Source organism: Crassostrea angulata, chromosome 10 (genome assembly GCF_025612915.1).
Source record: "Crassostrea angulata isolate pt1a10 chromosome 10, ASM2561291v2, whole genome shotgun sequence".
Classification (NCBI taxonomy): Eukaryota; Metazoa; Mollusca; class Bivalvia; order Ostreida; family Ostreidae; genus Magallana; species Magallana angulata.
In genome coordinates, this window is record NC_069120.1 from 34,527,013 (window position 1) to 34,550,738 (window position 23,726).

General features: G+C 34.2%; 2 protein-coding genes across 3 annotated transcripts; both read left to right on the top strand.

Annotated features, from left to right (window-relative positions):
• Window positions 1-23: 23 nt before the first annotated feature.
• Window positions 24-7,591, top strand: LOC128166130 (3-mercaptopyruvate sulfurtransferase-like). Of its 2 annotated transcripts, none has more exons than XM_052831082.1 (4): window positions 24-115; window positions 2,209-2,856; window positions 3,340-3,498; window positions 6,845-7,591. In XM_052831082.1, the coding sequence occupies exons 2-4, from the start codon at window positions 2,268-2,270 to the stop codon at window positions 6,979-6,981; spliced, it is 885 nt and encodes a 294-aa protein (XP_052687042.1). In that variant the 5' UTR covers window positions 24-115; window positions 2,209-2,267; the 3' UTR covers window positions 6,982-7,591. The 2 variants fall into 2 exon arrangements, with proteins under 2 accessions (XP_052687042.1, XP_052687043.1); XM_052831083.1 differs by having other exon boundaries at window positions 51-115; window positions 2,214-2,856.
• A 1,072-nt stretch (window positions 7,592-8,663) lies between these two features.
• Window positions 8,664-23,582, top strand: LOC128165722 (cell division cycle and apoptosis regulator protein 1-like). The gene is made up of 20 exons (XM_052830519.1): window positions 8,664-9,040; window positions 9,344-9,525; window positions 9,623-9,849; window positions 9,974-10,091; window positions 10,335-10,446; window positions 10,566-10,821; window positions 10,967-11,192; window positions 11,640-11,920; window positions 13,833-14,052; window positions 14,671-14,754; window positions 15,085-15,219; window positions 15,375-15,455; window positions 15,634-15,828; window positions 20,577-20,717; window positions 20,868-20,930; window positions 21,119-21,230; window positions 21,322-21,494; window positions 21,917-22,067; window positions 22,437-22,664; window positions 22,880-23,582. The coding sequence occupies exons 1-20, from the start codon at window positions 8,989-8,991 to the stop codon at window positions 23,140-23,142; spliced, it is 3,300 nt and encodes a 1,099-aa protein (XP_052686479.1). The 5' UTR covers window positions 8,664-8,988; the 3' UTR covers window positions 23,143-23,582.
• The last annotated feature ends 144 nt before the right edge of the window (window positions 23,583-23,726 follow it).

Here is a 23,726-nt window from a genome sequence, read left to right on the forward strand (position 1 = left end):
TACTTTTCCCTTAAATGATACCATTATTTTTAATGATATAAGGGATGTTTACAAAACACATGGGCAGCCCACTCACTGACTCGGGCTAGAGGACACTGGATCATTTGATTTATTGGTATTAGAGTTATATATGATTTATGCATAATTTTTAAAAGAATTGTTTATATTAACAAAATAGTCTGCTTTATATGAACAGATTTTATGAATACATGTACTTGGTTTTTGAAAATACAAACGTACATGTATGATGTACAACACACCATCTGTATTTACCCATGGCAGCATGCATGTAGCATGAGGTGTAGACCCCCTTACCTTTTTCTCAAACATGTTTCATAAATTCACATACAGAATGTTAAATTTGGAAGGAGCCCCCCCCCCCCCCACATTTTGGACATGCCTGAAAAAAATACTTTTACAGGAAAATTAACAAGAAAAAAGATTTATGTACTGTACACCCTCCTACGAAAGACGAATAGGGCCACATAAAAAAATATTTTTATTTCGTAATTACGAGAAAAGATCACGTTATTTGGTGTTAATTATCTCGTTGTTACGATAAAAGATCTCGTAATAACGAGAAAAGATCTCGTTATTACGAGTTAATTATCTCGTTATTACGAGAAAAGATCTCGTTATTACGAGATAATTTTCTCGTTATTACGAGAAAATATCTCGTTATTTTGAGTTAATTATCTTGTTATTACGAGAAAAGATCTCGTTATTACGAGATAATTTTCTCGTTATTACGAGAAAAGATATCGTTATTACAATAGATCTATATATAATAGTGCGTTTCTGCAAAGAATTAGACTGGATCGCCCTTTAGTCTATCTTTTTCATTCCAGAAACATTGATTCAATTTTGATTAATATTTAAAAATATCATCGATCATTATTCATTAATATCTACAGTTCAAAATGATTGGATTTGACATTTTATCCTATCTGAATAAAAGGAAAGAACTTCATGTAATTTTACTATTAAACTTATATATATATTATAATCCCACTCCGAAGTAAATACCAGGTAGTCCTATAGTCGTAAAAACACAATTCTATTAGTTACAGATATCTTTAGTGACTATATAGTTTCAGTCATGGATATGGATATACAGGATTTACCGAATTTGTGTTTTATATGTTCATACACAACCTACATGTATATTGAAAATAATTGATTTTGTATAATAACATATTGGAGTCTGAAAACAAATTACATGTATCCTTCTTTATTATTGATAAATAGTTCAATGAATTTACTTATCAATCTGCTTTGCTTCTTCTTCTGAAATTTCTTTAAAACTGCTTGGTCCGATTTTATATCAAATTATGCGTACGCTTTTAAACGATGATTATGCTAAGTATGTGTATATCAATAGACATTGCAATAGTTCATACACTTTACATTAAAAGAATAGAATAATGATTCGTGCCATTTTAAATAGATCTTTTCTCATAATAACGAGATAATAAACTCGTAATAACGAGATCTTTTCTCGTAATAAATATCTTTTCTCATAATAACGAGAAAATAAACTTGTAATAACGAGGTCTTTTCTCTTAATAACGAGATAATTAACTCATAATAACGAGATCTTTTCTCGTAATAACGAGAAAATTATCTCGTAATAACGAGATCTTTTCTCGTATTAACGAGATAATTAACTCAAAATAACGATATCTTTTCTCGTAATAACGAGATCTTTTCTCGTAATAACGATATCTTTTTTCGTAATAACGAGAAAATAAACTCGTAATAACGAGGTTTTTTCTCGTAATAACAAGATAATTAACTCATAATAACGAGATCTTTTCTCGTAATAACGAGAAAATTATCTCGTAATAACGAGATCTTTTCTCGTAATAACGAGATAGTTAACTCAAAATAACGAGATCTTTTCTCGTAATAACGAGATAATTAACTCGTAATAACGAGATCTTTTCTCGTTATTACGAGATCTTTTCTCGTAATAACGAGATAATTAACACATAATAACGCGATCTTTTCTAGTAATTACGAAATAAAAATATTTTTTTATGTGGCCCTATTCGTCTTTCGTACCCTCCCACTAGCTCCCACAATGGATTAGGATTTTGAAGATTTACTAAAAGGTTTTGGGTCTGTCCTGAGGCCCCTCTATCTTTCAAAAACGATGCTACATGTACGTGCTATGAATGAATTAGTGTAAAGTTTTTTCTCTTTCAGTATAGATAGGCTTTGGAGAGAGGTTAACCATTTTTGATGCCATAAAAGAATCAAGTAAAATGAGTCGATTTCAATCTCTAGTTTCTACGAAATGGCTCTTTGAATGCATATCCAATTCAAATGGATCTTCCAAACTTAGAATATTAGACTCAACTTTCCATCTTCCAAAGGCCAATAGGGATGCATATGGAGAATTTAAACAGAAACATATTCCTGGGGCCCAGTTTTTCAGCATTACAGACTGTTGTGATCATTCCTCAGAGTATGAGCACATGTTGCCCAAGCCACAGGATTTCGCTAAATATGTTGGAGATTTAGGAATAAACAATGATACCCATGTCATTGTGTATGATGCTTCAGACGGTTATGGGTTTTTCTCTGCCCAGAGAGCTTGGTGGATGTTTCATGTTTTTGGACATGAGCAGGTTTCAGTTTTGAATGGAGGCTTTAAAAAATGGTGCGAAGATGGTTATGCTACAAGTGACATTATTGAGAAAGTAAAAAAGGATACTTTTATTCCCAAGTTTAGAGAAGAATTGGTCAAAAGTTTTGAAGATATAGAGAGAAATCTAAATGAGAAGTCTTTCCAAATAATTGATGCAAGGGGTTCAGACAGATTTAATGGAACAGGCCCTGAGCCAAGACCAGGTACTTTATCCTAGCTGCAACCTAATACAATCATGTAAAATGTACATTTAAACTCACTAATATTATTTTTGCATGAAAATGATAGATGTTTAGTTGCAGGGCTCTCAGTAAACCAATTTTGAAGTTTTGAATAACATGTTTCAAGATGTGGATGTCGGAATTATTTGTAATATTTTATTTTTAATTTGAAGCAGCTAATTCTGCCTATTGAAGCAGTTAAAAATCAACCCCTGTCTCCCCTTTATATTGAGAACTCTATGTTCTAGAAATTTTGAAAGAAGTTAATAATGTATTAATAATAATTAAATGCATGTATATCAAGTCTTTTAATGCTGTGTAAATGTTTCTTAGAGATTGATTTTTTGTAGCAGAAGAAATCAAATCATGATGCAAGTACTTTTTACTCGCATTATCACATATTTATATAATGATTGTTATAGTGTTGTTTTACCGATAAAATCATTCAATCATTTTATACTAAAGGCATAAAACCAGGACACATTCCATCGGCAAAGAATATTCCTTATGGAACTGTTGTGGATAAGACTGCAGGGACCCTGAAATCACCAGAGGAACTCAAGGAAATGTTTGTTTCATCAGGGATAGATCTCGAGCAACCGTTGGTGGCATCCTGTGGCTCTGGTAAGTGTTACATGACCCATTTGAGTTTGTATGTATCTGTTGTATGCAAGATCTACTGAGAGGTAGGAGTACCGGTACATTGTTTTTGTCATTTCATTTTATATTCTGGTACTTTGATATTGAGGGTCATGTTCAGTGACGTCAGAATGAACTTTGATTTAACCAATCAGATGGCAAGTTTCACTTTTCTATAAGTGATATTTTGAAGTCTTTTTGAACAATGTTACTTCCAAGTTCAAGTTCAAGTTCAGTTTATTCGCTCAGACCAAATAATTTGGTACAAGAGGAACATATATATAATACATACAAATACAAATCGTCAGAAGTACAGACAAACAGGTACATTTTCATACAGGGAAAAAATATAAATAAAAAAGAACAGACTATAGAATCACTACTTATGTTAGATTTTAGTATAAAGGATCATAATAGGAAAACAACTAAGAGGAGCAGACAGCATCAAAAATTTTTGAAATAAATACACATAATTTTCTTAGCGATTTACAACTGCAATTAGTCATGAGTTCAGAAAACTTAAAAAAAATTTGGTCTTTTCCAATATTTTGTGTTAATGTATTTTTTCCTTATTTCTTCTAGTGCCGAACATTCTAAAATATAATGAAATTCATCACCAATGAGACCTTTATTACACAAAAGACATAACCTCTCATTCAAAGGAATGTTATACCATCTGCCTGTCTCTACAGGAAAACGATGGTTTGATGTACGAAATTTAATGAATTTTTTTCTTAGTTTTACAGGTAAAATATCAAGATACTTCTCAAAGCCAAAATATGGTTTTAAAATTTTATACACTTGACCTCTGGAAGAACAATTTATATCATTTGACCATATTTGCATAAATTGGTCTTTTAATCTTTGGTTTACAGTAGCAGATAACCATTCTATATTGACAAAATTATGGTTCTGCCAGACATATTGTAGCCCGCACATGTTCAAAATTCTTTGAATACAATCAATCCATGGGCTTTTACAATCGCTATTAAAATGTTGTGAAAATAAATATCTGTACACTGTATATACAATTTTGTTCTCAGGGCTTATTAGCATTTTCCCCCAATATGTAATTATTCTTGTATAAACATTAATATACAATGGGTAGCGCCCTGTTTCTCCATATATCATAAAATTCGGTGTTGTGCTTCTTAAATTAAGAACTGTTTTCAAAAATTTCAGATGTACACGTTCAATAATATCTAGATTTTCAAAGCCCCAAATTTCGCAGCCGTACAATAAAACTGGTAAAACAACCTTATCAAACAAATCAAATTGACAATTTACTGGTAAACTAAAATTTCTAATTTTTCTTATACGGTAACACCATACATAGCCTTTTGAGCCTGTTCACACAAATGCTTTTTTGCTTTAATAAATGAACCAGTTCTTGACAGAACGATACCCAGGTATTTGAATTCTTTAACATTTTCAATAACTTCTCCTTTTTAATAAAAAAGCTTTTTCGATGTTGGACCTTTGGAGAAAACCATTATTTTTGTTTTATTAACATTGACATTAAGTTTCCATTGAGTACAATAACAATAAAATTCGTTGAGGGCGTTTTGAAGGTCTTCTGTCGATTCCGCCATTATGACGGTATCGTCAGCGTAAAATAAAATAAGTAGTTTCAAATGTAATAATAACTCGTTTTCGATTTCATTACTAATGCTTTGTAAACCGACAATATTTTTTTCCAAAAGAAAGTTTTTTAAGTCATTAATGTACAAAGAAAATAAGAAAGGGGAAAGGTTTTCTCCTTGTCTAACACCTACATTACATTCAAAAAAATTAGAAGCAATACCATTTAATTTTACTAGTGACTTTATACCCATGTACATGTTTTTAATATATCTAAAGCATTTCCCGTTAATTCCATTCAAAATAAGTTTACTCCACAGGCCGGTCCTCCATACAGTATCAAACGCCTGTTTAAAATCGATGAAAGCACAAAATAATTTCTTTTTTCTTTTCATGAAAATATCACAGAGAAATTGTAATGTCAAAATATGATCTAAAGTTGAGTAGTTTTTTCTAAACCCAGCTTGGTTTTCATAAATAAGATTTGTCTCAATGGCGTATGCTTCCAGACGATTGGCCAAAATACTAGTGAAAAGTTTACCTAGACAACTTAAAAGAGATATCGGGCGGTAATTTTCCGGCTGAGTAGTATCCCCCTTATTTTTATAAATTGGTTTGATAATACCGATTAGCCACTCATCTGGAACGAACCCACTACAGAAAATAATATTAAAAAACTTCTTATACACTGGTAGAAAAATAGACAGAGTAGATGAAATGTGTTCATTTAGTATAAGATCATACCCAGCGGCTTTACTATTTTTAAGTTTCTTAACTGCCGCAACAATTTCTTCATCTGAAATTTCACCGTTAAGAATATCGTCATACATACATGTACCAATAAAATCAGGGTTATCAATATTAGATTCACCGTTCTCACAGCCCTCATTCATATCCTTTAAAAATTGAAACATATCGTCAATGCTAACAGCACATTTTTCATCCCGTCTTGAACCATGTAAAATTTTCCAGTAGTCTTTCGGGTTAGTAGAACGCAAGTTGACAAGTTTCTTAGTAATGTTTTTCTTATATTAATCTTTGATACAACCATCCATTGTTCTCTTGTATTGCTTACTTAGTACCTTCAGATTTTCTTTATTATCTGTTGAATTATTTCTATTATATAGTCGTTTTGCTAAATGATATTTTCTTCTTGCTGTTCTACAAACCCGATTAAACCACGGCTTACTACTTTTTTCGTTACTAGTTATCTACGTGTTTACATATGCCGAACGTTTCTCTGGCTGTGTTGACAAATACAGTGCATATATCTTTTGCTATTTTGGAAATGTTATCTTTACAAATATTATCGATACAAGAGGAAAGAACGTTAAGTTCATTTTCAATTTCACACACCGCAGACATTGGAATGATTACTGTAATTGCTTGATGAATTTAATTGTCGTATATGTAATTATCTTGTATGAAATAATGAGTTTATTCTGACATCACAGAACCTGACCTTTAAATTGGTCATTGTCAGATCCCTTGGCACTTTGCTCTATCTTAGAAATCAAATTGGTTATGGTATATAGTTATAAAGTAAAGTAATGTATACAATGTAAAGTAATGTATATAAGTACAAGTTTCAAAAGAAATGAGAATTGAGGTTGTAGGATTAGAATTAAGCTTAATTAAGAAAGCACAGGACGTACTTTCAAATCTTGAAGACATTCTTTCATAAATGTAATCTATTTATCATTGGATAATGAAACATTGGCAACTGAATGGTTTAGCTGTATGTTTGTAGGTGTGTCTGCCTGTGTCCTGTCCTTTGCAGCCTTCCAGCTGGGGAAGACTGTACCTGTGTATGATGGAGCCTGGGTAGAATGGTACCTCAGATCAACCCCAGAGCAAAGGGCAAACTGTCCAGAGGACACTGTTTGATTTAATAACTGTGTCTAGTCATTATGAATATGATCATAAGACTTGGGTGCATGGTTGATTTGAAACATAACCCCCCCTCCCCTGCATGAACCCTCTCTCAAGCACTAAAACTCCACAGATATGATTTACAGTCCCCATGGGTTGTATTCTTCTATTTATTTTGATTGTTTTGGGGGGAAAGGGGGTAGGGGAATCATGGTTAATTGTTCCAGTGATATATAATATGATTATAAATATGCTCAAAAACCAACTTTGTACATCTAATTATGTCAATTCTAAAATTATCTTGTAATACTTATTACTAACAATAATAGTAATGAAATTTACCACCTGATATAAATGTTTACAGTTAAATTATATACATGTAATTGTATATGTATTAAAATAACATTTTGTTTGTTACAGATTGTTGTGTAATATATCAATTAATTTGCTTTAAATGCAATTAATGCTTTTAACTGCAAAGAAAGTGGTTGCTGGCAGACTTTAAAAGTTGTAATGTGTCGACTTTGTTATAATCTTGTTATTATACACATGTATTAAATTGATACTATGGACATGTTGAATTTATTCTGTGTTTATATTTGAAATAAAAAGGTGATAAAAAATGTTTTGTCTCAACTACCAGATATTATATTTGTGTATGTGTATACATGTAACATGCAGGCTTGTCTCTAAAAATTGAAGTAGAAGGAAGAAATAAAAAAGTAGAAAGGGGTCTGGGGGTCTACCTTATAGCTAGATTGTGTTTAAAATCCAAAAATAGCCGGGTAATTACGTCTCTTTAGGTGGGGGAATTCCCCGCTCCCTGGGTCTTAGAGACAACCCTGCATGTAGTTCCTGAGACATAACTTGTACATAGTCTGTTGGGAACATAGATACACTAGCTATTCCGGTACATACCATTTCATGGTTTTCAAAGTTGTAATTGGACTAGCATGATATATTGCATATTATTTTACCCAGACATTGGTGGATGTAAAATATAATGATTATAGATATTAAGTTGAATGAACATGAAAGGTGTTTCCCATAGGAAAAATTTTATGGATATTGTACTAATTAAAAATGTAAGTAAATCTATTCAGTATGTGTTGTGAGAATAAATCTAAATAAGTACTGTGAGAAAGGATACATCTAAACATGATTTACCGTCATGTATTGGTGAATACATATATGTGTATCCCAGTATAATGTATATTGTACACATACTATGTCAAAATAGTTTAATGTATTTTCTGAAATAAAAAAAGTATTCTTGATACATGTATCAATAAAATAAATTCTTTATATCATTAAATGAAAATTCTTAATATCAATAAATCACTTGATTTTGTTTTATTAAACAAAATTGTTTTTGATAGACAATTTTTTTTAATTAAAAAATAATATTCTTGTTCAATGCCTTGGTTTCCATTAGGATGATTAGACTTACTAGGCTATAACTGGCAAATAAAGTAAGATACTAAAAATTACATCCCCCCCCCCCCCCCCCCCCCCCCCCCCGAACTTAGATATAACGTTACATGAAATTGTTAAAAATATATTTTTAATTTTTAAACATTTACTATTTAAAAAGAAAATGGACATTGCTATTCTTCCATATCTCGTTAATTGAAAGAAATAATTGTGATATTTGTACGAGTTGGCCAAGAACATATTTCGTTTTGTGAAAATAAATTCTAAAAATAGTTTTAGCAACCACCTTTCTTATTTTTCCCAGATTCGACATTCGGACATACTTTAAATAATTTTTATGGTCGCAAGGACAGTTTTTATAATCTTTGTTCCCCATCATTTCTGTTTTATATAGTGCATATATATATGCTTTGTTTGGATTCAATGATTTGATATATGAACTGGAGTAAAACGATAACAAAAGGTTGTTTGCCGACCACGTTTTTCCAAGCTGTTGAGATTTATCAGATCAGAGTTAGATCACAAGGACAGCACATTCAATCATATGCATCTTGATTGAATAAGCTTGTCCTCTTAAATCAGGAGGAAATGTCGCAGTTCGGAGGGACGAAAAACCCACCATGGGCAAGACCACAAGCAGGTATTATAAATTCTGTAGTCCTCCAGTTGAGGACATGTTTTTATTACAAAAAAAATAAGTTATTCGACCTCAGTACTTCCTGTTCATATGTATATATCTCAGATTAATGTTATTTTGTAAAACGATTTGTTTTGCATTCAGTATTATCACTTGGCCTTGTTTAAGTTTGTTGACAGGATTATGAGGTTTTATAAATGAGTTTGTTGAACTCCTTAAGTAAGGATCTGCAGTTTAACTTGTATACTTAATATAGAGAGTATTGTTGAAGAATGTTTATTGATTTTCTATAAATTTCACTGACAGTAACAGACTTCACATCTGTAACAGCGCCATCAAACATGAACAGTTTGCCTCAGTCCCAGGTGGCTACTCCTCTCATGCAGCAGCAACAAGTCCAGCCTATGTATGGTATGGCTAATGCTGGCCAGAATGTGGTCAACCCACAGCAATACACAGCACAACAGCTTCTAGGATTGCAGGCACAGGTAAGATCATGAATGGAGCTGTGTGAAAGGTTTACAGAAACTCAAATTAAATTTTCCTCATTTTTGGGCATTTTAATGAAAATACAAATTGTTGCAGCAACAAGCAGCAGCTGCGCTCCAGCAACAAGCACAAGTCATTCCACAGCCAGGTATTGCCATTCCGACAACCCTTGCGACTACACAGGTAGCCACAGTCAGCTATCCAGCTCCCAGAGCAGCAGCTGTTCAGGCCAATCAACCTAAACAGAGAGTATTTACTGGCACCATCACCAAACTGCACGACAACTTTGGATTTGTGGATGAAGATGTGTTCTTTCAGACAAGGTTGATATATTTATAATTTTCTCATTTCCCTATTGGGTTATGTTTTAAGTTATTTCTTAAAAAAAGAAACTTGAAGTCTATGAACTGTGCATTGAAATTTGATTAAATATTTATTTTGTTACAGTTGTGTCAAGGGTTCAGCACCAAAAGTAAACGACAGAGTGCTGGTTGAGGCTAGTTTTAATGCTAACATGCCGTTCAAGTGGAATGCAACTAGAATTCAAGTTCTACCAAATCAAGTTGTAAGTATAGTGCAAAAGTGTCTGAAGCATTGAGAATGATATGCTTAATATATACTATATGCAGTTCATGGGAAAAATCTGATTTAATAGCGAATGACTACCACATTTTCAACTGATCCAAAAATTTATATGAAAATCAGAAATAAAATTAAAAAAAAAAATCGATCTAGCTGAAACAAAAAGAAAATTGATATATGCACATGTAATTTTATGCAACTGTATATATTTGTTTGATTTATTTAGGGACCTCAGAACAATCATCAAAGTTTAAACAAACCTGTGTTTGGGGTACAGCAAGGGAATCAAATGGGAGGATTTCCAGGTCAACCAGCACCCCAACCATTGATGCAGCAAGGTATCTGTTTTTATAGATCGTAGATATTAATTTAAAATAAGACCCAATCTTGGAAGAACAGATGAATAGTTTGAACATATCTTTTAAAATGTTCAACCTTTTGATGTTTCTAATTTTAGGATTTAATGAAGTTATGATGCCAAGAAACCCAGGAAATACAAAAAGGAATGACAGATTTGAAAGAGATAGAGATAGGAAGAGGGACAGAGATAGAAGAGAGAGAAATGAGAGACCTGCTGCACCCAGAAAGCGTTCAAGGTCAAAATCTCCATCCAAGAGACCCGACAGTAACAGTCATCAGAGAAGTCCAGCCAGAAGACGGCCCAGGATTGTCCCAAGATATGTCGTACAAGTGCCGAAACTCTCATTTGATATGTAAGTGTTGAACATGTTGTAAGTGTTGAACATGTTGAATGTAGTATCAATTAAGAAAAAAATTTTTAAGCGTTATATAGACAGCAGAATAGATTTGTGTTTTGTGTAAACTGTGTCAATTTTGAATATTTGTTTTTTTTTTCAGGAAAGAAACAAATGTGGTTTCTTTGAAGTCGAGATACACTAATCTGTACATACCTAGTGACTTCTTCAATGCCAGTTTTGAGTGGACAGAAGCCTTCCCATGCTACAGACCTTTCCAGATTGGAAACCACTGTGGCTTCCATGTTATGCACAAAGATGTGGAACCACTCACTGCCAATGATTCAGTTCTGGATCCACCTGATGCAGACCACTTGTTTAGTGCTAAGGTAAACACAATTTATTTCTTTTAAAAATTCTGAGTCCATTGTTCAACTTCAAATTACCTGTAATTCACCATTGTAAGTTTTGATGGAGTTTCAGCAGTTGAATGAGTGAAATCGTTACAGAAAATAAAACAGATTTATATAATTTTTTTCTATCAAATGATAGAGGACTCCAACATTTGGCTGTGAAATTTTTTGTTCACCACACATTATAAAGACATGCATCTGTAAATCAATGAAAAGTATGTAATTAAAATCTCCAAAATCAATTTCCACTACAGTAAAATTTTTATGGATGAAAATCCCTGCATACCTATGTCTTCGCACTCAAACTATATTTTTGTACCAATACATACCGGTACATGGCTTCATAGCTACTACATGCAGGTAAAACCGTAAATGAAATTCAATATTAAAAAAACCCTTGTAAAACATGCATGTACCTTGCAGGTGATGTTGATGTCATGCCCCAATTTAGAAGACTTGTATCACAAGTCCTGTGCTTTGGCTGAGGACCCCCCAGAGGTACAGGAGGGCTTCGTTCACCCAACCAGACTGATTCATTTCTTGGTGGGGCTCAAAGGGAAGAATGAAACCATGGCCATAGGGGGTCCATGGTCCCCCTCCCTGGATGGAGCTAACCCACGGGATGACCCCCAGGTTTTGATTCGGACAGCTATTCGGACCACGAAGGCTTTGACCGGCATTGACCTGACACGCTGCACACAGTGGTAGGTTGAACAACTTGTTATTATTTTCTAATGATATGAAATAATTAGTTACTGCTGAGCAGCTTATCGTTATGTAAACTTGCTATCATCTTAGCTCAGATACATATGATATTTGCTTGAAAGTATATATCTTGTCTTTTCATTTTTCAAAATATTCAATGTGTACTGTAAAAATCATGAAAAACATGCACTGTACACTATTGTAAAGATATCATCAAATTTTCTGTTTCCTATTTTTCTCCTGACTATTTCATTTTAAATTTAGTATTGTTTATCTCAAGATTGTTGAAAATCTACCATATTTTATATGTTTACTCTTAACAGTACATTAAAATGTTTAATCTTCTCAAAAGTAACCATCTATGCTATTAAAATGTTTAAAATTAAGTTCATGTTATAAACCTTGCAAAGCAGTAATTTAATACAGTAAATATATTTCTAAAATTCATGTTAAAAATATAATGGATAAGTATGAATGAGTGCTCTTGTAGTTCTGGCTTTCTTTTTCTTCCTTTGTTTTAGTCTGCCATATGTACCAGTGACAAAGAAATAACTGAATTATATGACTTCATAAACTAAGAGTTATTTACAGCTTAAACTTTTTTGTCGCTATGTGTTCATTTTGTTGACATTAGAATAATTAGATATACATGTAGAAAAGCCATGTTCAAATACAAAATGAGCACAGTAGCAACTGTCTCTCTAAATAGTCATTTATTGAATGCAATTAAACCCCCACTTCCCTTTTCAGCAAAGATATATTTCAAACTTTAATAGACATTTGATTTATTTTGTAAAAAAAGTTGTTAAAAATGAAATGAATACTGCATGGGTTGGATTCCGGTACACAGTACCAATACTGTACCTAATAGTTGCTTTAAAAATACCTGTAGAATACTGTTTCATTTAATACTGGTATTTTTAAAAAAACCATTTGAAACTAGCTAAAATGGAATTTTCTGCATATTGAAGAATGTCAGACATGTCAGTCCAATGACACCTTGGCCCAATGACATTATTAAAAGCGAAAGTTTCATTGGGCTTAGGTGTCTTTTACATGGGCGGACAAGTCAATAAATTTGGGCTGACCTGTCTGGGCCAAGGTGTCAACCGCCCAGGGCCGAGGTGTCGTTGGGCAAAGATGTCTGTCTGTACCGTACTGAAAGGATAGGCTAATTAACGAAATATATATCATTCTTAGTACGATACTTGATTCGACTGCCAATATTTAAAGTAATAAGTCAATACATAAATCTCTGTTTTAAAGTTCGCACATATATAATTGTTTTCCCTTGGACTGAAATGTCACATTTTCATTGGTTTAAACATAGCACGTGATTGCCTCATATATCTCTATATTTGTTCTGTATAGTATCTATATAAAATACTATGAAATGTCGAAATGAGTAAGCAAAGCGTCCGGCAATGACGGCCATATTACCTAATATTATTTCTCATCGAACAAATATAGAGATATATGAGGCAATCACGTGCTATGTTTAAACCAATGAAAGTGTGACATTTCAGTCCAAGGGAAAACAATTATTAATATACATGTAATTTGGTGGTTACTGATAGATACAGGGATTAAGGGGAAAATCAATGGCTTGATATCCTTCCATCTTTATCATATAAGATGATGAAATATACTGGTAGTTATTTCGTTCCCATTTTTTTTTAAACAAAAAAAATCCCCAATCCCATTTTATATTTTGAGTGTGTCTTGTTTCAGTATTAAATAAATGTTTGAAAAGTGAATCATCTCTAGAGTCACACAACATACATGTAATATATATGCAAATTATGGTTTTTGTCTTCCGAGGTATGAATTTTTTTGTGATTGTACATACTGCTTCACTAACCTGACCATGTTCTGAACAAGTATTGAATGTACCACACACCTTTCACACAGGTACCAGTTTGCTGAGGTGCGATACCTACGCCAAGAGGAGATGCACAAGGGCAAATTGGTCCCAGCCCGTGTTGAAACCACCGTCATATTTTTACCTGATGTGTGGAGCTGTAATCCGACCCGCCTCGAGTGGGCAACTTTGCAGGCAGCCTATAAAAAGCAACTCCAGAAAAAAGTAGCAGCCGTGAGCAAAGAGGGAGGCAAAGAGGCAAATTCACAGGCACAGCAATCTATTTCATTAAATCCAGCTTTTTCTTCTTAAGTTTATATAGGTTTTTTTCCTCTTAGGGGCACATGCCACGGCTTTGGCCGTGGAACGTGCATGATCCAGTTTGATTCACAGTGTCCAAGATTTTTCAAGGTTTTTATGGCCAAGCTTTGAACTCAAGAAAAAGATGTAGTTTTCCCTGGACCTAGTGTGCATTGCACCTTCCACTTCATGAACATGGTTCTCATCCAAACAAAGACCTCATCAGGAATCCAGAATTTTTCAGATTTTTTCATTCATACCACATGCAGCCTTTAGAGAATTTTTTTAGATGATTAAAAATCTACTCACAGTTTATCAAATTACATGCAACTTACCAAATGAAAAACAAAACATTTCAGATTCCTGAACAGATATCAACTTTTGATACTGAAACAAAAACCCCATACAATATCTAACATTTGAAAATTGAAGTACTACGTTAATTAAATGAGACGCACCATGTTGGTATTGGTTCAGGTTTCTGCATTTTTGTGATAAACATTACAAGTAACACAGATTTAAACATGGCTGCAGTCATTTGGATGCATATTTTTGTGTCTTATAAATGCTAAGTTTACTTATTTATAGGAAGAGGAGGAAGCAGAGGGAGGGACCACTGAAGAGAACAAGGAACCCACACATCACTCAGAACTTGACCCCAAAACCATGAAGGTGGGCTTAAATATAGTAAAAGGTTTGAAAGGGGGTTGTTCATCAATCAAATATTTGGTGTATCTAAATGTTAATTATTACTATAGTGAAGGTTTGAAAGTGAGAAAGGTAATCATCACTCAAACTTTTATCCCAAAATAATGAGTGAAGGTGGGGTGGTTGTGGATCAGTATGTTAAATTACTAAAAGGTTGAAAGATGGGAGCTATTTATCCCTCGCACTGTTATCCCAGAACCATCAATAGTTTGTGATAGTACATTTATGTTAAACCATCTGTGAAGTAACACCAAGGGTTTGTTTCATATTTCAAACTTTTGTTATGTGATGCAGATAGTGGATCTTCGAAAAGAACTGGAATGTAGGTCAGTGAGTTCGAAAGGCCTGAAGTCCCAGCTGATTGCTCGCCTGACTAAAGCCCTAAAGACAGAGCAGGAGAAGGAAGAGGAGCAGGAGGCCACAGAGGCGGTCAGTGGACAGCTTGTTATATATTTAGAATATTACTTGTAGTAAATATACAACTTGTACTTGCAAGTTAACTGTATAATAGAAAAAACTTGATACATGTTATAGTATACTGGATGAAAAAGACATATATATTTATTTGTGTGTTGTTTTAACAGCAACAAGGCTCAGAGGTTAGTGATGAAGTGAAGAAGAACTTGGAAGCAGCTGAAGAAAAATCAGATGAGAAGAAAAAAGAGGTATAATACTTTATAAAATTTTTGTTCTATAACATATTGATTTTGTCATCTAGACTAAAATTAAAAATTTAGGAACATCAAGAACACCTACAGGTCTTTAAGGTCTCAAAAAAAGGGGAAAAAACAAGCTCTTACTGTGTTTTAATTTTGTGTGATATTTTCGTTGATATTTATTCAGCAGGAAGAGGAGAAGAAGAAAAAGGAAGAGAGAGAGAAAGCTTCGCTGGAGAGGAAGTACGCCCTGCCAGATAACCCTGTCATCATTGTCCACCCCAACTCGGTGGCCAAGGGTGGGAAGTTTGACTGCTCCCTCATGTCCCTCAGTGTTCTACTTGACTACAGGCCAGAGGATAACAAGGAACACTCATTTGAGGTCAGAAAACTGCTGTGGAAACTGGTTTTATAAAGATGTGGTTTTAACTCAGTTCTGATGTATCTGTCTTTGAGTGAATTTTGGTAGTACATGTAATACTGTAAAACGAGAAAATATGGCGCACTACAAATTTTAGCGCCTTTGGCGCAACTGCCTCTGAGCGCTAAAATTAATAGTGCGCCAACGATTTTCCATATGTATTAAATTTCTTCAAGTTGCAAAACAATAACGTCTGTCCATTTTTAAGGCTATATCGAAGTGTTCATTTAAATATCAGATGCTGTCGGTTCTGTTTGTTTAAACAATTACACAGGTAAACGGTATGGGTTATCGGGTATAAGTGCCTAAACATGGATTATTTAATTCAGTTTTAATTGCTTTTTAATATCTCTCATTAGCACCTTGAAAACTGGGCTTCTCCCCATGCAACTTCCATTTAGCGTCTCGAGGTGAAAATGTGATTAAGCATGGCGATCGTTAACGCTGACAATACATGATTGATCATAATTTCTTTGATCTCTGATAAGTGAATATAAAGATAACAAAACGATACCTTTTTTGTGTTTTTTTAATGTAAAATTACTGTGAAAAAAAGATTCTCTTATGGTGATCGAAACTCATGGTAAATGTAGCATTCGATTTCAATTTTAGTTTCGGGACTCTTCTAGTGTTATACAGTGGTAACAACGTTATTGTTGACAAACGACACGCACGTTTCTGATACACGAACGATCACGCACGATACACGAACGATCCCGCACGATACACGGACGATCACTAACTTACTGAATGTTCACGATACACGAACAAAAACGATAAAACACGCAACCGAACGATTCTACCCCATTAAACACGCAAAATCAAAATTAATTTTTAAGATAAGAATTAAGAAAAGGTATTGCTTTAATTTGTATTGCTTTATGTTTGTGTTTTATTGAAAAGCGGCATGTACAGTAGCAATGCACTGTTTTATATTTTACGAGTAAACAATTTACACATCCATACAAAAAATATATGATTCATACACAAATTAATTGTTTGTCTCCATAACGAATAATAACTTAAATGTAAATGAATTGAAGATTGTGCATTAACTATATGAAATTATTTACATACGAGTTGACTGTTTATGTAATCCAGTTCCCTTACGATTTGATTATGCGGGATAGAGGTAAATTTGTTACCTTGTTCCATAGAATTTCGATTTTACACATTGAATATTTTCATTATTTACAGGACATAATTGATTTATTTCTATTTTTTTTAATTTTAAAGCGTCTATAAAAAATGTTTTTTCAAACAAATGTTTACACAATGTACCAGATAGGAATGCGTATCATATTCTCATTTGAAAGAAAAACGTTGGGAATAATCGTTTAGTTTAAAACGGGGAGTGGGTAAGCTTGACCGCTTTCATTCAACGTGCCGCTCTTGCTAATATGTTTAAAATTATGTGTCAAGCCACAATGGATGCTTGATATAGGCTGACTATAACATTATGCAAAACTAACTCGACCGAACAAAGGATTGAATGAGCTGTGGAAATACTTGATAAATGTATTTAACCACAGAAGAGAGAATGAATGTTAACAAATGTCAATGATCTTCTATAGAAAAAAGTTTAAAATTCACATTGTTTTACAAAAACTACTTGTCATTGTTTTAAGAATAAATCCTGACATTCCGTAAAAAAAGTTACAAAACGAAAAAAAATGCACGATCACGCACGAACGCGCACGGTAAAAAACGCAAACTATTTTTCCTGATACACGCACAATCCCGCACGTTACACGAACGATCACCCACGTTACACGAACTATTAAACACGATTGGCTTGTCAACAATAACGTTGTTACCACTGTACAAGTCGACACGTTAACCTCAAATTTGTTTACCAACAAAAATTACACATCATCGCCAATAAATGAATTTTTCATATCTATCTACTGACGATTTACACAAAAGTAAGTGTATTGTTCTCAACGAAAGTTTACCGTGCATGCGAGATAGAAATCAAAGTCGTTGTGTTCGCGTGCTTGAGTGAACACAGAACTAAATTTTGGGCGTGATGGTTTGTCAAACAACAACATTTTTTGTACCTATTCTTTTTAAAGAAAACATGCATGTGCTAAAATATAATAGCGCTAATGTACTGGCACTTGCGTTTGCGCTAAAATACGTAAGCGCCAAATTTTCTCGTTTTACAGTATAAAAAATATTATATTACAACTTATGATTTCTTGTAAACCAACACAAGAAATTGATTTTTAGCTCACCTGAGCCAAAGGCTCAAGTGAGCTTTTCTGATCACAATTTGTCCGTTGTCTGTCGTCGTTGTCGTCGGCGTTGGCGTTGTAAACTTTTCACATTTTCATCTTCTTCTCAAGAACCACTGGGCAGATTTCAACCAAATTTTACACAAAGCACCACTAGGTGAAGGGGATTCAAGTTTGTTCAAATGAAGGGCCACGCCCTCTTTAAAGGGGAGATAATTGAGAATTATTGAAAATTTGTTGGTATTTTTCAAAAATCTTCTTCTCAAAAACTATTCGGCCTGAAAAGCTCAAACTTGTGTGGCGGCATCCTCAGGTAGTGTAGATTCAAGTTTGTTCAAATTATGGTCCCCAGGGGTAGGGAGGGGCCACAATTGGGGGATCAAGTTTTACATAGAAATATATAGACAAAATCCTTAAAAATCTTCTTCTAAAAAACTATCAGGCCAGAAAAGCTCAAATTAAAATGGGAACCTCCTCAGATAGTGTAGATTCAAGTTTGTTCAAATCATGGTCCCCGGGGGTAGGGTGGGGCCTCAATGGGGGGATCAAGTTTTACATAGGAATATATAGAGAAAATCTTTAAAAATCTTCTTCTCAAACATTATTAGGCCAGAGAAGCTCAAATCAAAGTGGAAGCTTCCTCAGGTAGTGTAGATTCAAGTTTGTTCAAATCATGGTCCCCAGGGGTAGGGTGGGGCCACAATGGGGGGATCAAGTTTTACATAGGAATATATAGAGAAAATCTTTAAAAATCTTCTTCTAAAAAATTATTAGGCCAGAAAAGCTCAAATAAAAGTGGAAGCTTCCTCAGATAGTGTAGATTCAAGTTTGTTCAAATCATGGTCTCCGGGGCTAGGGTGGGGCCACAATTAGGGGATCAAGTTTTACATAGAAATATATAGACAAAATCTTTAAAAATCTTCTTCTAAAAAACTATCAGGCCAGAAAAGCTCAAATTAAAATGGAAGCATCCTCAGGTAGTGTAGATTCAAGTTTGTTCAAATTATGGTCCCCGGGGGTAGGGTGGGGCCACAAGAGGGGGGTCATGTTTTACATAGGAATATACAGAATTTTTTTTAAAAAATCTTCTTCTCAAAAACTATAAGGTCAGAAAAGCTTAAATTTGAGTGGAAGCATCCTCAGATAGTGTAGATTCAAGTTTGTTCAAATCATGGTCCCCAGGGGTAGGGTGGGGCCACAATTAGGGGATCAAGTTTTACGTAGAAATATATAGACAACATCTTTAAAAATCTTCTTCTAAAAAACTATCAGGCCAGAAAAGCTCAAATTAAAATGGAAGCATCCTCAGGTAGTGTAGATTCAAGTTTGTTCAAATTATGGTCCCCGGGGGTAGGGTGGGGCCACAAGAGGGGGGGGGGGGTCATGTTTTACATAGGAATATATCGAAAAAATTTTTAAAAATCTTCTTCTCAAAAACTATAAGGCCAGAAAAGCTTAAATTTGAGTGGAAGCATCCTCAGATAGTGTAGATTCAAGTTTGTTCAAATCATGGTCCCCAGGGGTAGGGTGGGGCCACAATTAGGGGATAAATTTTTATATAGGAATATATAGAGAAAATCTTTAAAAAAATGTCTTTTCAAAACTTTATGGCCAAGAAAGCTCAAATTGTAACCATCCTCAGATAATGTAGATTCAAGTTTGTTCAAATCATGGTCCCTGGGGGTAGGGCGGGGCCACAATGGGGGATAAATTTTTATATATAGAGAAAATCTTTAAAAATCTTCCTCTCAAAACTATAAGGCCAGGAAAGCCCAAATTTAAGTGGAAGCATCCCAAGATCGTAAAGATTCAAGTTTGTTTAAATAATAGTCATGGGGTATGGTGAGGCCACAATGGGGGATGAATTTTTACATAGGAATATATAGAGAAAATCTTTAATATCTTCTTTTTAAAGACTATTTGGCCAGAAAAGCCTAAACTTGTGTAGAGGCATCCTCGGATAGTGTAAATTCAAGTTTGCAAAATCACAGTCCCTAGTGATAGGGCTGGGCCGTGACGGCAGTTTGAATTTTTACATAGGAATATATAGAGAAAAATCTTTAAAAATATTCTGGGAAAGTTTTCGGTCCAAAACTCAGTACTTAGTGTGAAAGCACAGGTTATGCAGATTTAAGTTTGATGAAACCATGATTCCCTAGAGAAAAGAAGGGCCACGAAATGGAGGGGGGGGGGGGGGGGTAAATTGGAATAGAGAAAAATCTTCTTACAGGTACAACAACAAAAGGGGCTTGGTATTTACCCAAAAAAAGAGGTGGATAAAAATTGACAGATTTTCTATTTTTTCAGCAAGATCTACTGTACTTAGTTGTCAAGATATTTTGATACTGTAATGCTAATTTGATCAGAATTAAGGCAATTGTTGCTCAGGTGAGCGATGTGGCCCCTGGGCCTCTTGTTGTTGTTGTTGTTGCTAGACTTGGATATTCACACAGATTTGTTAAATACATCCAGGTTTCACTGTTTGCTGAACTCTTCAATGAAATGCTGATGAGGGACTACGGATTTGAAATCTACAAGGCTCTCATGAAGGCCCCAGAGAAGAAGGAGGAAGAAAAGAAAGAAAAGAGATCAGCAGATGACAAGTCCAGCAAGGTACAAATAGACGTTAATGATGATTTGTCATACAATTCTTGTATGTTTATTGTTCAGGGGATAATATAGGTATCTTTAAGAGCTAAAAGATTTTAAGAGATGCAATAGTTTGATATGGTTACATTTTAACATTATCATTATTTATTGTAGGAAGCCAGTTCTGCTAAAAAGAAGAAGACAGATGAAAAAGAAAAACAGGAATCCAGCAAAAAGGTTTCATATCATAGGGTTTTTAACAAGTACATTCAGATTATTCCTCTAATTTTAGACCTATTCACTTACCTATATGTACTGGTAAGTTGATAATACAGGCAATTCAAACAAATCTCTAGGAATTCAACAATGCACAATCTATATAATATATGACAATATTAAAAGTATCTTTAAATAACTTTACATAGGATTCAAAAGAAAGTAAAGATAAAGACAAGAAGAAAGATGAAGACAAGAAGAAAGATGAAGACAAGAAAGATCAAGAAAAGAAGGATGATGAAGAGGAAGATGAGGAAGAAGGTAAATCTCTGAATTCAAGGCAATAGTAAATTAAATTTCCCACATCAAGCTTAGATCTGAAATTGCACCATTGGATCATTTATTGTTGTAGGGAAGAAGGATAAAGATAAGGATAAGAAGCGAGAGAAGAAGAAATACCAGACCAGGGAGCCCGCTCTGTTGCTGGCATTTACTTACTTTGACCAGAATCACACAGGGTACCTGCTCGACAAGGATGTAGAGGAAATCATCCATACGATTGGACTACAGTTGTCACGGGCACAGGTAAGTTATATCTACGTTAAGTATCACAGTATTGATAATTTGACATGTCATGCATTTACTGTACAGGTACTTATTAACACGTTTATATTAGGTTCTATGAGATTAGGGTATTGTTTGAAAAAAAGTGGGGATGTGGTACTGGGATATTTCCTATTTGCTTGCCTGTCACTAAACGTCTTGGTTTTTTTTGACATGATTATAGTAGGAGTTATATGAAGAATTTTAAGTGGTCAACTTTTTATTATCTACAGTTTGGTCAAGATTTGGATAAATTGCACAGCTGCAAGTTTGTTTAGATGAAGTTTGGACATGTGAAATTTTATGCAAGAAAACTTTTGAAATTTTTCCTGATTATGCTAGCTTACTTGGATCTCACTTAATACATTTTTAAAAAAGATAAACATCTGGCCTATTTTTTACAGGTTAAAAAGCTTGTACAGAAAGTGGTGACCAGAGATGCCCTGAACTATCGTAAGATGACAGACAAGACTGTGCCAACACCTGGAGAGAAAGAGGAGGCTGCCCTAGAGGAGAAAGAGTTGAAGGTGGCAGACATAGTGAAATTGTCCAAAGGTAGGGGGATCATGGATGATATGCACTCTACATGTTGCTTCATAGTTGGAAATGCACTGCTTGATGAAATGCACAACACTAAGTATTCGAAAATATATGTCCTGAGAAAAAAAACTTTGAAATTACTATTATATGCAAGACACAAAAGAATTTTTCACTTTTTTAGTTGAAGTCTATTACAGTTGTTTAAACCAATTCAAATGTGATTTTTAAATTAAAAATGAAGTATCTTTATTCTCTCTGTAAAAAGTTTAAAAGTGCATTGCTATTTCCAATGTGCAGTTATCTAAAGTATAGTAAATTAATTCTTTTAATGATGTTTAGTTGTTTCATTGATGAAATCTAATGGGGATTATGAATATATTGCAGGAAATAGTGAATACCTTCCTGGTTGCTCATCCATAAAATCAGACTCGGTGGATGAAAAACAGGAGAAGAAATCGCCTGTTGCCAAGGATGCTGAGGGAGCTGAGAGTCACATGATCACTTACAAGGGAGCCATGATAGATCTGGAGAGTCTGATGGCACAGCTAGAGAGGAGCGAGAAGACAAGGGCAGAGATGGAAAAACAGATGATTGAGGTCAACAAGGAGAAAGGTACGCATAACTGCTACATGTATTAATTATTATTCCCTGTAAGATCCCACCCCCTCAAACAACAAGGGCATCATTTCTAACACTTATGTTTTTTTTTACTGTAATATTTATGAAAGCAGCTATGTAATGTAAGTATGCAGTATTTATTGAATACAAAGCCTTGTACAAATGCTGATGCATTCCTGGGCTAATTTTGCTGACATGATTATTATCAGATCAAATGAAGAAGAGCATTGATGTCAAAGATGAGAAGAGTGAGAAACTGTCAACAGAGTTAAAGAACCTGAAACAAAAGCTGTCTGTGCAGGAGAAGATCACCACCACCTCGGAGTCCACCAGTAAGCGGTACCTGGCGGCGCTGATGGATTCCCGGGACCACCTCAACGCCATGCTGTCCACGGTCACAAACGCCATCGGTGAGAAAGAGACTGCAGCTACTGATGCAAAGAAAGAGCCCGAGTCAAATGGAAACTCATGATGCAGGGTTTACATTTAGACTTCCTATTTCTTGGTATTCCGTGTATAGGGCAGGTCCTAAGATTTAATTGCACGCGAGTGCTGTCGATTTTGATTGAATGAAATATGTTGTTGCTGGCAGAAATGTACTAAATGTGTTCATGATACAGGATTGTATGTTTGTACATGTTCCTGTGTGTTTTAAGGCTAAATTTTTGATTGATAGAGCCCTTGAATTGATTGATAAGTATAGTGTTATATTGTTTTATATAATCTTTAATGGGGGGGGGGGGGGGATTGAGTGGACATCATGCAAAAAAAAAAAATGCAGTTTTGTTCATGGCATCAAGATCATTTTAGTTTTACATTCGTATGTGTATGTTATCAGAAGCAACGAATTAATTGAATATATATACATGTATATTGTGATTTTTTTTAAAATAAAAGATGTACATTACAGAATTTATATTATCTTGAAATTTGATGCCCCTGAATACATGAATGAATGTTTACATGTTGATAAAGTCTATACTGTTACTTTTCTGGTGGTCATGAATTTAGTCCACAAGTTTAATTCCTAAATTTTATGTGTGATTTTTTCAAAAG